The sequence below is a fragment of the Emys orbicularis genome, chromosome 14, assembly GCF_028017835.1.
Source record: "Emys orbicularis isolate rEmyOrb1 chromosome 14, rEmyOrb1.hap1, whole genome shotgun sequence".
Classification (NCBI taxonomy): domain Eukaryota; kingdom Metazoa; phylum Chordata; order Testudines; family Emydidae; genus Emys; species Emys orbicularis.
Genome location: NC_088696.1, coordinates 38,762,299 through 38,776,969, shown reverse-complemented (window position 1 = coordinate 38,776,969; position 14,671 = coordinate 38,762,299). Strand labels below are relative to the sequence as shown.

At 52.1% G+C, this 14,671-nt stretch overlaps 1 protein-coding gene across 3 annotated transcripts in view; it reads right to left on the bottom strand.

Moving 5' to 3' along the window:
• The window catches only part of NDRG4 (NDRG family member 4), a 71,614-nt gene that overhangs the window by 18,491 nt on the left and 38,452 nt on the right, over window positions 1-14,671 (bottom strand). For 2 of the 3 annotated variants that reach the window (XM_065416318.1, XM_065416319.1), the window contains exon 3: window positions 7,645-7,750. In XM_065416318.1, the coding sequence (XP_065272390.1) occupies window positions 7,645-7,750 (106 nt within the window). Of the gene's footprint in view, window positions 1-7,619; window positions 7,751-14,671 lie in introns of those variants that run through there. The other variant, XM_065416320.1, reaches the window with a different exon arrangement.

Sequence of the window (14,671 nt, the reverse complement as noted above, 5' to 3'; positions counted from 1 at the left end):
CATCTCGTGTGGCTTTCCCTGCTATGCTTTACTCACCCATCGCTAGGGGAGACAATGTGGTCTAGTGGTTAGCACACAGGTCTGAGAGTCAGGATTCCTGGTTTCTACTCACGGCTCTGCCACTGACTTCCCATGTGGACTTGGGCAAGTCAGCAAGGCCAACATGTTCAGACTTGGGGGCCAAAAATCAGGCACCTACATAAATGGCCTGATTTTCAGAGCGGCTGAGCATCTGCAGAGCTTCGTGGCCCTGAGACTCAAACCACTCTTCGTGGGGTCTGTCTAGTCATTTGGGTGTCTAATTACAGGCACGCACATTTCAAAACTGGGCCCGTGGCATGGGATTTTCCAAAGCATCTAAGTGACTTAGGCGCACATGTCCCACCTAAATGCTATTGGGCTGAGCTTGTGCTCCTAACACCCCTGGGCTCTTTCAAAACTCTCATCCCCTAACTGTTGTAAGCCTCATTTACCTGGCCACTGGGAATGCCCATCTCACAGGGGCTGGTTAAGCTTGTTCCCATCCCTCCCTCTCTCTGCATGCTCTCTCTGCATGCTGTTCCCCTCCCCCCTCTGCAGTGCTTCCAAGGTGACCTTCCCGCAGCAGCAGCTTGCCTCCAGCCTGCGATCAGGTGATATCCATTCTGCTCCCATCCAGTCCTCCTCCCTCCACACAGCCCCAGCCAGCTTCTGGGAAAGAGCAGGGGCTGCTTTCATACCCAGGCAGGCCTTCAGTGAATGCCCCATCCCGAGGGGAAGCCACTGGGAAGGTCCCAAAGCCCCCATCACTTAGGAACTCTTCCCTCCTCTCACTGTGCCCAGGAGAGCCCAGCCTTGGGCTCCTTGTCACAGCTGAGCAAGGAGGACAGGAAAGACGCCCTTCTCTGGGCAGGGCTCCCTTTGGATCCCATCAATGTTCCCCTCTCAGTTCCAGGGTGAGCGATAGAAGGTCCCTCCTTTGCTCCCAGCTCTCGCCTGTCTGAGGAGAAAGTCTGATTCAAACCAGAGCTGGCTTGCTGTGCCCGGGCCCACAGCTTAGGGTTACCATATTTCAACACTGAAAAAAGAGGACACTCCATGGGGGCCCTGGCCCTGCCCCAACTCCGCCCCTTCCCCACCCCCGGCCCCACCCCTTCCCCGCCCCCATTCCAACCCCTTCCCCAAAGTCCCTGCCCCAACTCTGCCCCCTCCTCTGAGCACCCCGCATTCCCCCTCCTCCCTCCCGCTCTGATCTTGGTTGGGGGTTGCTAAGTGCTTCCCTGCTCCCCACTCGCCCTGCAGCCCCTGCACCCCTCCTTTGCCCTGCAGCCTCTGTGACCCCTGCTCCCCACTCGCCCTGCAGCCCCTGCACCCCTCCTTTGCCCTGCAGCCTCTGTGACCCCTGCTCCCCACTCGCCCCCCCACCGCCCCTGCAGCCTCTGCGCCCCCCGCCTGCCCTGCCCCTGCGCCCCCTGCCCCTGCAGCCTCTGCGCCCCCCTGCCCCTGCTCCTCCTCGCCCTGCAGCCTCTGCGCCCCCCGCCTGCCCTGCTCCCCCGCTCACCCAGCAGCCTCTGCCTGGCGGGGCCTTCGGAGGCTCAGCGGCGACCGGGGCGGCGCAGGTCCCTGCAGCCCCGGCACACGCCGCCTCCTTCCTGCCGCCGTCGAGCACGTTCCCCGGCCTGTCCCCGCTGGAACAGCTCCCACGGCGCCGGGTTCCGAGCCGCGCAGGGCGACGGGGCCGCAGGAAGGATCCCCCAGTGGCCGGGGGGTCCCCGCCCGCGAGGGAAGCCCGAGCCGCTGGCTGGGCCCGGCCTCCCCGTGGTCCTGCGGGCTCAGCTGGGGCGCGCGGTCCGCCCGGCCTGCGGAGGCAGCAGCGGCCCCTCCGCCGCCTTCTGCGGCTGCGCCCCCCCTTCCCTCCCCTCCCCGCCCGAGCTCGCTACAACGTAGCCGGGGTGACTGGGCTGCGCAGCGGACCCGGCGGGTCGTGCTGGGGCCGGGCGGACCCTGGCTTATGCCTCTCTATTTCCCCGGACATGTCCGGCTTTTTGAAAATTCCCCCCGGACGGGGATTTGAGCACCAAAAAGCCAGACATGTCCAGGGAAATTCGGATGTATGGTAACCCTACCACAGCTGCTTAGGGAGGCCTTGCCAGGCCACAGAACTGAACACAACCCACCAATGCCCCTGAAAACATTCACACCGGGATCCCAGGGGGAAAGAACAAACCTCTGGGCTCCTCCAAGCAGCTGGGGTGGAGCGGACGGGACGGGCAGCGAACACCACGGCCTCCAGCTCTAGGCCAGTGGTTTGAACATGACCCAGGCTGCCGCGAACCCAAGGCTATTCCGACCTACTGGCTGTTCCACTGCTTTCGGGAGAGGCCAGTCTCAGGCTAGCTCGGAGGCCACAGCTGCGTATACTGGGATTGCCATCTCAGCAGCCTGGCCAAGAACCAAATGGGTCATGGAGACTCTCCCACATTCTCCCCAGAGGGTCAGGACTCCACTCCCCAACCCAGTGCTCTTTGCCGGCACTGAATTCACAGCTGACCAACCGTCCAGCTCCCCTCCGGCAACCCAGCAGCATTGGGCGTTGGGCTGGTTTGCATTTGCTGGCTGCCTGCGTCCCACTGTCCTTTCGCCCGGCCCATCTGCTGTGCTGGTGTGGGCGCCCCGGGCAGGGGATCGCTTTTGGTGCTAGGCTGCTCACAAGACTGGAGTGGGCGGGGAGGAGAAGGGAAAGAGAGTGTGATGCGCGCATGGGCCCCACAAGCCAAGACGCAGGCTGGCAGGGCTGATCTCGACCGGGTCCCTTTGTCTGCCCTCGAATCCCCCACTGCTTGGGCCTGGGAGGGGCAAACGCTTTTAAACACTAGCAGGCTGATTCGGCACAGCCTTGTTCCTCATGCCTCATGGTCACATCAAACCATGTTTGCCAGCTCTGCGCTGTTGTACTGGGCAAAAAACGAGGCAGGCGTATCAGACCTCCCTCCACCTCTCCTCTAACCTCCTCCCTGTTGTAGTCCGCAGGCTGGAGGCAGGCATTGCTTTCTGCAAGCTGTGGGACTGTGTTAGTATGGGAGAAGTACTACTGATTTACACCCATAGAAGTGGTAGCAGAATCGGAACCGTTTCAAACTAGCTGGCACATCCCGTCCCGGAAGGCAGCATTCACCACACTGCAGCCACCAGCAAGTCTAGATAGAAGAGGGCATGGAGGAGTTTAATATCAATATTCACTTGCTTCCAATTAACTGCAGTGTGAAATTCCCTTTGTCAAAGCAGGGCTCTCTCAACAGCCGTTTCATTTAGGATGAACAACAGATTTATTATAAGGTAAGGAAAATGCCATGTGATTACTCAACAGCTGCATGCTGTGGTTTAAACGACCATTTCTACGCCATTCTTAGTTGAATATATTTTGAAGAAGCCAGATGGTGATTTTTAAATATACAAGTGTCTCACATAATCCAATATGAATGTGCTCAGAGATTTTGGATTTTATAATCCTACACAAAACGTCATCTGCCAGTTTGGGATTTGGGCTCCTCTGTACTCGGCCTATCGCAATCACCACGTACTATTTTATTTTAACAGCAACTTTGGAGGGTCTTCACTGTCTAGGAGGCAATAATTCTATCCTGGGTTAATTCTGAAGTAGAGCCGGGCAAGATTTTTCAACCAAAACTTTTTTTCAGCAAAAAAATGCAGATTCAGTGGCACCAAAATGTTTCACAGATTTGTGTTGGATTTGCCAAATGGTTTCAGCTGAACCCCCCCGCCCTACCCCCAAAGTGTGGAAAAACCAAAAAGGCTAGTTTCAACATTTTTAAAAACAAAACTTCTTGATTTTAAAAATGTTTTAAAAGGGTCAATACTGAAATGTGCAAAACATTTTGTTTGGACAAAATCAAAACTCTCTGACCCCGAAAAAAATGGCTTTCAACTTTCTGATTCGGCAAGCATTTCAAAAAAGTTTGGTTTTGGTTCAATCCGCAACAAAATTTCTCCCCCCCCGGGGTTTCGAAAGTGCCAGAGAACTGAAAATCTATTAAGCACCCAACCCTACTTTGAAATCCTCAGGGCTCCCTACCCAGATATGATTATTGCTGAGTCATTATTATACTCAGCAAGGCTTACCCTCCCCAGAATGGATGCAACCCTTTGGTGTTGCTACTTTGTTTCACAATGGAATTGGATGGGAAGGGCTTGGATTCTCTCGGAAGGTAAAAAACAGCAGCTGTTGTAGGGACAGGAGCTGTGGCATGAGGGTCTAAATCGGGGTAGGCAACCTATGGCACGCGTGCCAAAGGCGGCACGCGAGCTGATTTTCAGTGGCACTCACACTGCCTGGGTCCTGGCCACCGATCCGGGGGGCTCTGCATTTTAATGTAATTTTAAATGAACATTCTTAAACATTTTAAAAACCTTATTTACTTTACATACAACAATCGTTTAGTTCTATATTATAGACTTATAGAAAGAGACCTTCTAAAAACGTTTAAATGTATTACTGGCACGCGAAACCTTAAATTAGAGTGAATAAATGAAGACTCGGCACACCACTTCTGAAAGGTTGCCGACCCCTGGTCTAAATCCTGCAGCCTCTGACCTCACTGGCAAAGCTCCCATGGATGTCAGTGTGAGAGGAGAAAATCAATCTGAGCTGAGCTGGCATCCCTGGTGCCAGCTGCAGCTTGGAAGATCTCAGTTACATATTCACAGTTTGAGAAACCACTGTATGGTGCTTATGCAAATCCATGTAATCTGATTGATTAATCACAGCTGCCAATCAGACTACAGCCATTCACATAGTCAGTGGATACTGCTCGATAGCCATACAGTGATGATGCTGGCCCCACTGTAGTCAATGGCAAAACTCCCATTGACTTCAATGGAACCTGGATTTCACACACACTCCAGTACGGGGAATTGCGTTAATACAATTTTGTATCAGAAACTGTGTACTGGAGACAATTCCATCTTGGTGTAATCAAAAATAATCAAGTATCAGAGGGGTAGCCGTGTTAGTCTGGATCTGTAAAAAGTGACAAAGAGTCCTGTGGCACCTTATAGACTAACAGACGTATTGGAGCATAAACTTTCGTGGGTGAATACCCACTTCGTCAGACGCATGCAAAAATAATCAATTCACCAGGAGACGGCGATGGGATAGGAAGGACAGGTTAGTGGGTAGGGGGCTGGATTGGGACTCAAAAGACCATGTCTCAGCCAGACTCTTTGGCTGCGTATATGCTGCAAACCTCCCCACCCCCCCCTGCACGGCAGCAAGTCTCACAACCCAGATTAACTGACTCAGGTCCTGAGACTCACACTACGGAGCTAAAAATAGCAGTGTAGACGTTCCCACTAGGGTGCTGAAACCGGCGAAGGAGGTGGGTCTCAGAGCCCGGGCTCCAGCCCCAGTGGGAATGTCCATGCTGCTATTTTTAGCCCTATAGCGTGAGTGCGAGTCAGCTGATCCAGGCTCAGACTCACTGCCATGGGTGATTTTTGCAGCGTAGACGTACCCTTTGTGTGACCTTAGGCAAGTCACTTAATAATTATAGCTAGTTCTGATATGGCACTTTTCATCTATAGATCTCAAAGCATTTTACAAAGGAGGTCTCATTATGCCCATTTCACAGATGGGGAAAGGGAGGCACACACAGGGGAAAGTGACTTGCCCAAAATCACCCAGCAGGCCAGTGGCAGAGTTGGGAACCCAACCCAGGTCTCCCAACTCCCATTCCAGTGCTTTAACCCCTAGGCAATACCACTGTGACTTGGTCCCTACTCTGCAAAATGGGGATAAAGCCCTTCCCTACCTCACAGGAGTGTTGTGAGGATAAAATCTATTCAGGATTGAGAGGTGCTCAGCTATTGCAGGGCTGAGGACCATATACATACCTAGATAGATAGATAATAAGTAAAATACATGCTTTCCCTTTCATCCCAGGTGCTTTACGACCATTCACTTGGACTCACAGCTACAGTCTTGGCCCTTTAAAATTCCTCTGTTCAGTTTTTTGAACAGGAACTCAGTGTTATTCAATGGAATTCACCCTTGCACGGCAGGCAGGGCCAGGGTTGAGGGCTGTACAAAATATTTGCAATAAAATCTGAAATCCTCAAAAGTAGACTTGTGTAAAAAAAAAAAAAAAAAAACAGATTTTACAAAACTGTCCAAAATTTTACAAAGCGCCTGGGAAAGGTGGGGGTTTGCTATAAATAAATACAAAGAATTTTCACTCTCAAATTGTTGCTTCCGTTTTAAGGCAAATAGTTAAAGGTTTTTCAAAAGTCACCGTGTCACTTCCTCCAAAATCAGTTTTTCTCATCCAAATATGTGAAATTTTGAAATGTAAAAAACTTCAATTTTGAAAGGGGGGGGGGGAGAGAAACCATTTCAAATAAAAGAAATGTTGGGGCCATAAAATGATCTAGAATGAAAGTGCAAATAATTTCTTCTCAAACATCAAAATAAAAATAACAACACCCTTGCGAGACAAAAATGGGAACAATAATCTTAACTTAAGAACATAAGAATGGCTATACTGGGTCAGACCAAAGGTCCATCCAGCCCAGTATCCTGTCTGCCGACAGTGGCCAATGCCAGGTGCCCCAGAGGGAGTGAACCTAACAGGCAATGATCAAGTGATCTCTCTCCTGCCATCCATCTCCATCCTCTGACAAACAGAGGCTAGGGACACCATTCCTTACCCATCCTGGCTTATAGCCATTAATGGACTTAACCTCCATGAATTTATCCAGTTCTCTTTTAAACCCTGTTATAGTCCTAGCCTTCACAACCTCCTCAGGCAAGGAGTTCCACAAGTTGACTGTGCGCTGTGTGAAGAAGAACTTCCTTTTATTAGTTTTAAACCTGCACCCATGAATGTCATTTGGTGGCCCCTAGTTCTTATATTATGGGAACAAGTAAATAACTTTTCCTTATTCACTTTCTCCACATCACTCATGATTTTACTTCAGGTGGGAAAACTCAAACAGAGAGAGTAAATGGGCCTTTCCCAGTGCCACACAGAGTCAGTGGCAGAACTGACCCAGAAGTCCTCACTCCCAGTCCCCATCCTCTAACCACTCCATTCTGTTCTGTCCCAGTGTCACTCACAGAACCCATCTGTGCTGGTTCTCGGACCCTAAGCCAAGAATACAGACTGCAGCTTGATTCCAGAGGTGAAATCCTGGGCCCAGTGAAGTCAGTGACAAAACTCCCATTGACTTCACCGACGTTAGGATTTCAACCCAGGTGCAGAATTTCTGGAGGACTTCAGTCGGAAGCCAATTGGGCCACCGGTGGTGACTGTGCCATCACCCATCATCACTGGCTAATAAAGTGCCTGGCTCCAGTTCATCTGGGTTTGCTCTGAGATCAGAGAGGAGTGGCTGTCTCAGACCCACACAGCCAGCAACCCCAACTCTGACAGCAACGGGCAAGGAGCCCCTCAGCTAGACTCTCCAGTCTCTCCTGGACTCGGATTAGTTTCTCCTGCCCTTCTTTTGTGGGTGGCAGCCTGACTCAGAGATTGCTTCTAATCCCCCTCACTTTCCGCTTCCACAGAACCTCGCTGCGCTCCGCTGTGGCTGTGCTCAGAAAACCTACATGGTAGCAGCCGGTGGCCAGGATGGAAGGGTGGCACTTACGGTTGAGTCCAACATCATGGTAGGTCAGGATGGCCGGGCGATTTCCCTTTGGGGACCCCCGAATGACCACATGCAGCAGCCCGTATGGGGTCTCGATATCATGCTCCTGGAAGAGAGAGAGAAGAGACAGGGTTACATGTCGCCCCTCCCTGGGGTCACCCTATTACCCAGAAAGGAGGAGACCAATAACAAAGTTCTACCGGGCAACGCCTGCCCTCACCAGCTCTCCCACTAGCAGAGCCATGCAAGCCTGGCCATGAATCATGCTGGGATGAAAATAACCAGTGACAGCAATCACTAGAGACACACTCTGCCTGCAACAGATACACACCTGTCACTGACAGCATCACACGTGTGTACGCTGCCATGCACACAAGTCTTTTCACACACACAGCACACATGTTCACTCTCACGCACTGACACGCAGCACGCTAGCACACTTCTGGTGCCCACTCTGCCAAACAGGTGTACCCTCACACATATACCAATGCATGTGCTCACACGCACGCTCCTGTCAACTCTTCCCTCCTACAGACGTTCCCCAAACTGACTCCCATAAATGCTCATAAACTTTCCAACCATTTTCATGGCATTGGAGCTGATGGACACAAATGTCCCCCACATCCTTCCCAAAGATAGAAAAGGGGAGATGGATTTTTAACAGCCACGTCCCAAATCCACCACCTCATCTGCATACGTGACTCACACCCAAATCACCAATTGGAAACACACGCGGTCATTTACATGCACAAATACCCAACTGGCGTGAGCAATGGGACAGACAAAGTATCCAAAACCATGCCAGATATCCCCCACTGGCAGGAGGCTCTGGATTATAGCAACACGGATTTGCTTTGTCATTTTGCATTTTTAAAAGGCCAGATGTGGATCTAGAGCAGATTAGACAGGGCTGTCCTGCTGTCTTCCAGACCCAGGAAGGTCTTGAAGTATGCCCCAAAGATTAGGAGCCAATGAATTGCCAGACTGGAGCAGACCTGAGGTATCTAGCCTAGTGTTCTGTCTCTGACAGCGGACAGAACCCGATACTTCAGAGGAAGGCACAAGAATCTTGCAGTGAAGAGATGTGGGATAATCTGCCCCCGCACATTGGTCTCTAATAATTAGAGCCTGAATGAAGCTCTGAAGAACAAGGTTTAATCCCTTCCACCATGTGTATCATCATTAATTCTGATAACTCTGACTATTCTCGTTATCTATACAACTGTTCAATCCCTTTTTGGAATCTTGCTAAATTCTCGGCCTCAATGACATCCAGTGGCAGTGAATTCCACAGGCTACTTGTGTGTTGTGTGAAAAAGGATTTCCTTTCATCAGATTTGAATTTGCCACCTTTAATTACACACACACACACACACACACACACACACACACACAAATCTCTGCATTTCACCCGCTCCTCTATTATTTAACTATACGACGCCATCAGGATACAGGGACCGGTCATTCTCATTGACTTAAATAGCAGCAGGCCCATAATATGTATGAAAGAGGCTAACCAAAAATAATCCTTTGCCATTCTAGGGTCTATTCCATCCAAGGACGTCAAAGCTCTTGAGAAACATTAGGGTGATGTTTGCCCCATGGTGAAGGCTGGCCACAAAACCACCTGAACCATTTAAATCCTACTAAATCCCTACTTAAACCCCCTCTGCACGGGGTGCCTTTCCCCGATTTGTGAATTAAGCTTTACAACACCTCAATGAGGCAATCATCATGATCTCTTTACAGATGGGGAAACTGAGGCTCAGCAAGGGACAGTGACTTGCCCATGGTCACACAGTAAGTCCGTGGCAGCTCCTGGCACCCATAAAATGCACAATCCTTCCTGTAAATGTCAACTTCATTAGGCTCTTATTAGCACAGATTTCTTGACACTCCAGAGAGTAGCGGCAGCTTCACCTAAATTAATCACCTAACTAATTAATCAACCCTCCTTCCTAAACCATCAGAGAGTTAAAGGCATGACAAGGCAGCCTTGGGACACCAATGTCGGTCTCTATGCTGCAGTTCTAGCATTTACCAGAAGCCCTAATGAAATGGGAAGATCCGAAGTGGGTACACAGGGAAATGTCGTCCTGCCCCATTAAGCTTCTTGAATTGGCAGCTCAACAGTCGCAGAGAAACAGGGCCCAAATCCTCAGACGGTGGAAATCACCATAGGTTAATTTACATCAGCTGAGAATCCGGCGAAGGGAGGTTCATCACAGCAATGCTGAGACACACACACCAAATTGCAGACAAGCAAATCTAGCGCCAATTCACTAGCTTCACAGCAGGTACAAGAGATCTGGGAAGATGACAGGGACTGGACTCGGAGTGGTTTTTAGTGACAATAACGGAACAATTGTCCAGACAATTATAGCTGACTCAACAGCATGATATCCACGTGCCTGACAAGTTAAAGACCCCAAAGGGTCTGATGTGACCCAGGAACCTCTTAATGCCAACCAGCAAGCAGCACCAAAGGGGTGCAGAGAAGTTGCCGGGATCTCTTGGGTCGGGTATGTACGTTATAGTTCACCAATAAACGTCACGTGACGTCTCAAATGAAAGCCGATGTCACACTGGTCACCAACATTGCCGCGAAACGCACATACAGAGGCTGTGTAAGGAGTTACGGATGTATACTGAAAATTGTGTTCTTGGAGTGTGTCTGGGGTCTGGTCTCCAGCAAAAGTGAAAAGCAGGCTCTCTTTCAGATAAGAAATATTTATCTAGCTGGCTCTTGACGTATAAATTAAGTATTGTATGTTTCACAATGGTTCTCCTCTCACCTGTCTGAACCGACCGGTAATGAAGGATTGTAAGAATTTCAAAGCGAGAAAATTACAAGTAAACACTGCAGGGGGTGGGGGAGAGGGCTTTTCTTGAGGTACACATCCAAGGTTTGCTCTAGAGTATCTGAGGAACAAAGACGACAACCTGTCCTCCTTCTCCTAGCAAGTAAATGGGCAGCGGGTTTTACTTCATGAAAGAGGAGTCTCAACTAGGCATGGCTGAGAATGCTGAAGAGAACTTTGGGTCAATAAATAGACAGGGGAGAACTGGTTAGTTAAGTTTCGGCTCTAGAAAGCATGTTATGATTTTGTTCTGTATGTAACCACTTGTTCCCAATGTTCTTACTCACTATCACGTGAATCTCTGTGCTTCGATGATAAATTTATTCTTGTTTTCGCTATATCTCAGTGCTGTAGGGTTAAGCCAAGTGCTGGTCCTGAGATGTGTTCCTTTGGGAAGAGCAGGCCTGGTAGTTCTGTGAGTGTCCAGTGGATAAGGGGCTGGACTATACAGGGAACACGCGAACACTCAGGGGTTGATGTGTGCCTCTTGCTACCTGCACAGAGACGGAGAGGCCTGCAAAGAGGCTGCTGGTGTCAGGGAGCTGACCCAGAGCAGGCACAGACAAGACTTCCTGTTGCTCAGGGCAGGTGGTGGTGAGGTGCCGCCCAACCCTGGGTAACGTCACAGTCACTCCTTTCCTGCCCCATTGATAGGGATGTTTCTGTTGCTGAGGGAAGGCTGGGCCGTTGCGCTAGGAAGGTGCTATGTGTCGTGATCATTCTAATCTCCACCACTAGGGAGTCCCACGGTGCTGAGCTGGGGGCTGGGACAGCCCCGTTTCCTGCTCCCTCATGTCTCACGCTGGAGGTTGACAGTTCCCTCATTCCAGTGGGAGGTCACGGTGCAGGGTGAGGAGGATCCTAAAGTCATGGCGGACATAGAGGCCTCCGAAGAGAGGAACCAACACTGGGAGATGAGCTGCTCAGATACTATAGTGATGATGAGCACAGAGTTAGGAGAGAGAGAGAGAGAGAGCGCGCGCGATTACGGGGCCCTTTATCCCTAGGTCACTACTTCAATCCAGGCCTAAATCAGCCATCACGATCACTCAGGTTTCTGCTGTGGAATGAGCTGGGGAATCTCAGTCGAGCTTAGGTGTCCATCTCACAGACCCCATGACGCCTGGCACACTGTCTGTCTCAACTGAATGGGCTATGGCGTCCTGTAGCGGGGTGGTTACCCGCTCCTGCCCTGAGGGGTTTAAAACAGCCCTGGAAGAGGGCTGTGGAAGGGCAAGAGGCCTGGGTTGATTGGGAGGAAGCAGGCTCAGCTGGGGCCACGCCCCAATCAGGGCCCAGCTGGCCCTATAAAGGCTTGAGCCAGGAGCTCAAGAAGAAGGAGTCTCACTCTGCGTTCAGAGAGAGAAGGTTCTGGCTGCAGGGAGCTAGAGACAGGGTACCTGAGTGGAGCAGGGCTGGGGAAAGGCTGAGGAGCTGGGGAGCTCCAGCCTGGAAAGCCCCAGGCTGCGGCCTAGCAGAAGGCCAAGGGGGTACTGGGAGGTTGCAGAGGGCAGCCCAGGGGTAGGCCAAGGCAGCAAGTCCAAACCCAACCTTGCCAGTGATGAGTAGGCTGATACTGCAGTCTGCCCCAGGGTGTGGGGCTAGATGATGACTGACAGTAGCCTTATACTGAGGCAAGGTGGGGATAGTGGGTGGGGGTTCCCTGGGGAGGGGAGACCCTAAGACTGAGGGGTTACTGCCAGGGGGCAGCACCCAGAGAACAGGGCACTGGGTCCGGGAGGGACATGGGGGCCAAGCGACGAGCGGGACACCGGCCTGCAGAGGGCGCTCCTGGGTCGAAGAGCTAATTCCCGGAGACGACCAGCAGGAGGCGCCGCAGGGGTGAGTCCCACAACGCTACACGTCTGAAATGCCCTTTCGCATGGAGACTGCCAGACCGGGTCACAGCCCTGCTCAGCTCCACCCACTCCAGCCCTCCCCCCGCCCCCCCCCCCCCCCCATCTCCAGCAGTGGCCACAGCCAGCTGCTCCTGAGGAAGGCACAAGAATCCCCACAGCAGCAGTTACGGGCCCACCTGCCCCAGGGAACACTTCTCCCCATTCGTTAGAGGTTGGCTTATGCTCCTGCCTAGCGGTGGTCCCTCTGGGCTGGCATTAAGCTGGTCAGGGCTGCCACTTCCCTTGCCCTTGAAAATTGCCAATCGCACCTGCACCGTGATCTCCTTGCCAGCCAATCAAAACACTCCATTCCTGCCTATTGGAGGAGGAGGATACTGTAAGCAGCCAATCGCAGACAGCCTCTGTTGTTATTGGCTGGAACAGGCAGGTCTTTCAGCACCTTCCTTCAGCTCCCGCTCCCCCGTCGGTACCCAGTGCTATAACCAGAGAGGCGGCAGCACTGGCAGGAGGACAGATTCAGTGCAGCCACGCCAAGCCTCTCTGGGTTTTTGGGTCACAGGCACATGTCCGGAAACAACGTCGAGACAGCACGTGCCGGGGCTGCAAACTGGCCACGGCAGGGGTTTTCCCAGAGCGCCTGTCGGGAGGACTGGAACGCTGCCAGATTCCAGAGCAGGATGCCGGGCTCAGGACATCAATGTTCCCTTTTAACGAAAACTAGGGCAATTAGTGAACAGGATCTGCAGCCAGAATCAGCAAGAACTTTAGTGTTCGAGAAAATCATTCTCACTAGAGACAATGGAGCCTGCTAGGAAGAAAGAATCATTCCTAGCACTGGACGGGGGTGAGTGGGTGGGAGGATGGGACTGGAATAGCACAACACGGACTGTGGGGTTAAAACAGGAAGCTACATCCCAATAAGCCACGATGCTAAAAGATGCAGTGAGCCCTGGCCCCGCTCAATCGCAATCAGGAGGAGCTAGAGACACTCTAATTCCAGGTTCTCCCTCAGAAAGAGCCCTTGACCCTAATCTGTCTTGCTGTGGAGGGGGAGCCCTTGTCAGACAAAGAGTCACTTGAATGGCTTACAAGCCAGACGACACCCTGAGCTTTTCATACTGCACCATCTGCTGCTCCGTCTCCCAGCTCCGCTGCACGGCTGCTGAAATGGCTGAATCCTACTCCTCCGAACAAAGCTGGCCTTGTCCTTCCCAGGACCGCAGCAGCGAGGGGACAGCGTCCCAGACATGCCGCTCTGTTCTCCTTCTCCACCCCCTAAGCTGCCTGGCCTCCCTGCTCAGCATTCGTTCCAGTTCCCGGCCCAGTCAGATCCAGGGCACAGACCCAGTTGGGTCTGCTTGCCAGCTCCCACTTGCCCTGTTAGGAGCCATGTTCCAGCTGCCTGCTCTGATGGGATTGCTTTCTTGACTGGAGTATTGATTCGGGGCAGGGATTAATGGAGGCTTGGCAGTACTGCAGCATGCACCAAAAGGGAGCGGGAGCTCGGAGCTCTGCAATGCGCTGGAACAAACAGGAGGGAGGCAACCAGCCCCAGGATTTTGATCTACGGCGTTCGCTTCTTTAGTTTAGTCCCCAGTAAAGTGCATCAGAGAGGCGCACAATTCGAGGGGTAAACGAGGGTGCATAAGGGAGCTTTGTCCACAGCAGCGGAAAGTGAGGACATCTCTGGCCAAACCTTCATCCGCTGTATCAGAGCTATTCTGCTGCTGTGCCGTCGGACCCATCTTCCCGGGGAACCTGATCTTTTCCATGATGCCTTTCCTTTTTGTAGGGGAGAATGGTGCTAATTCCCCCACTGCTGAGAACCATCCCCTTGCACAGCTCCAGTGTCTGATTGGTGAACGCCCTCTAGCACCGAGCACTCACATATAATAGGATTAAAGAGGGGACCCAAGCCAACACCCACACCACACCCAGCGTCGGGGGGGGGGGGGGGTCGAAACCTCAGTCCAAATCTGGATCTGGACTTTCCAGTTCTAGTGGGTTGACCTGAAATCTAAGGTCCACTCGGGACTTCGCTGCTGCTGTTGATTTTACAGCTCCGCGCTGACGGGCAGCAGTATAAAACCCTAAGACAGATCGATCAGAAGTCCCCAGACTTCAGGGCTCCCTCTTCCATTCTCCGTGAACCCCCCGTACATTCTCACTCCCATCAGTGAGGGGGTAGGGATGCCACCGTATTAGGCCGAGGGCGTTACATCCCCAGCTTGAGTCCCCCTCTGGGCACCTGCCCGTGATCCCAGCCATGTGGGTATCGCCATGCAGAAGATCCCGACTGCACAGTGC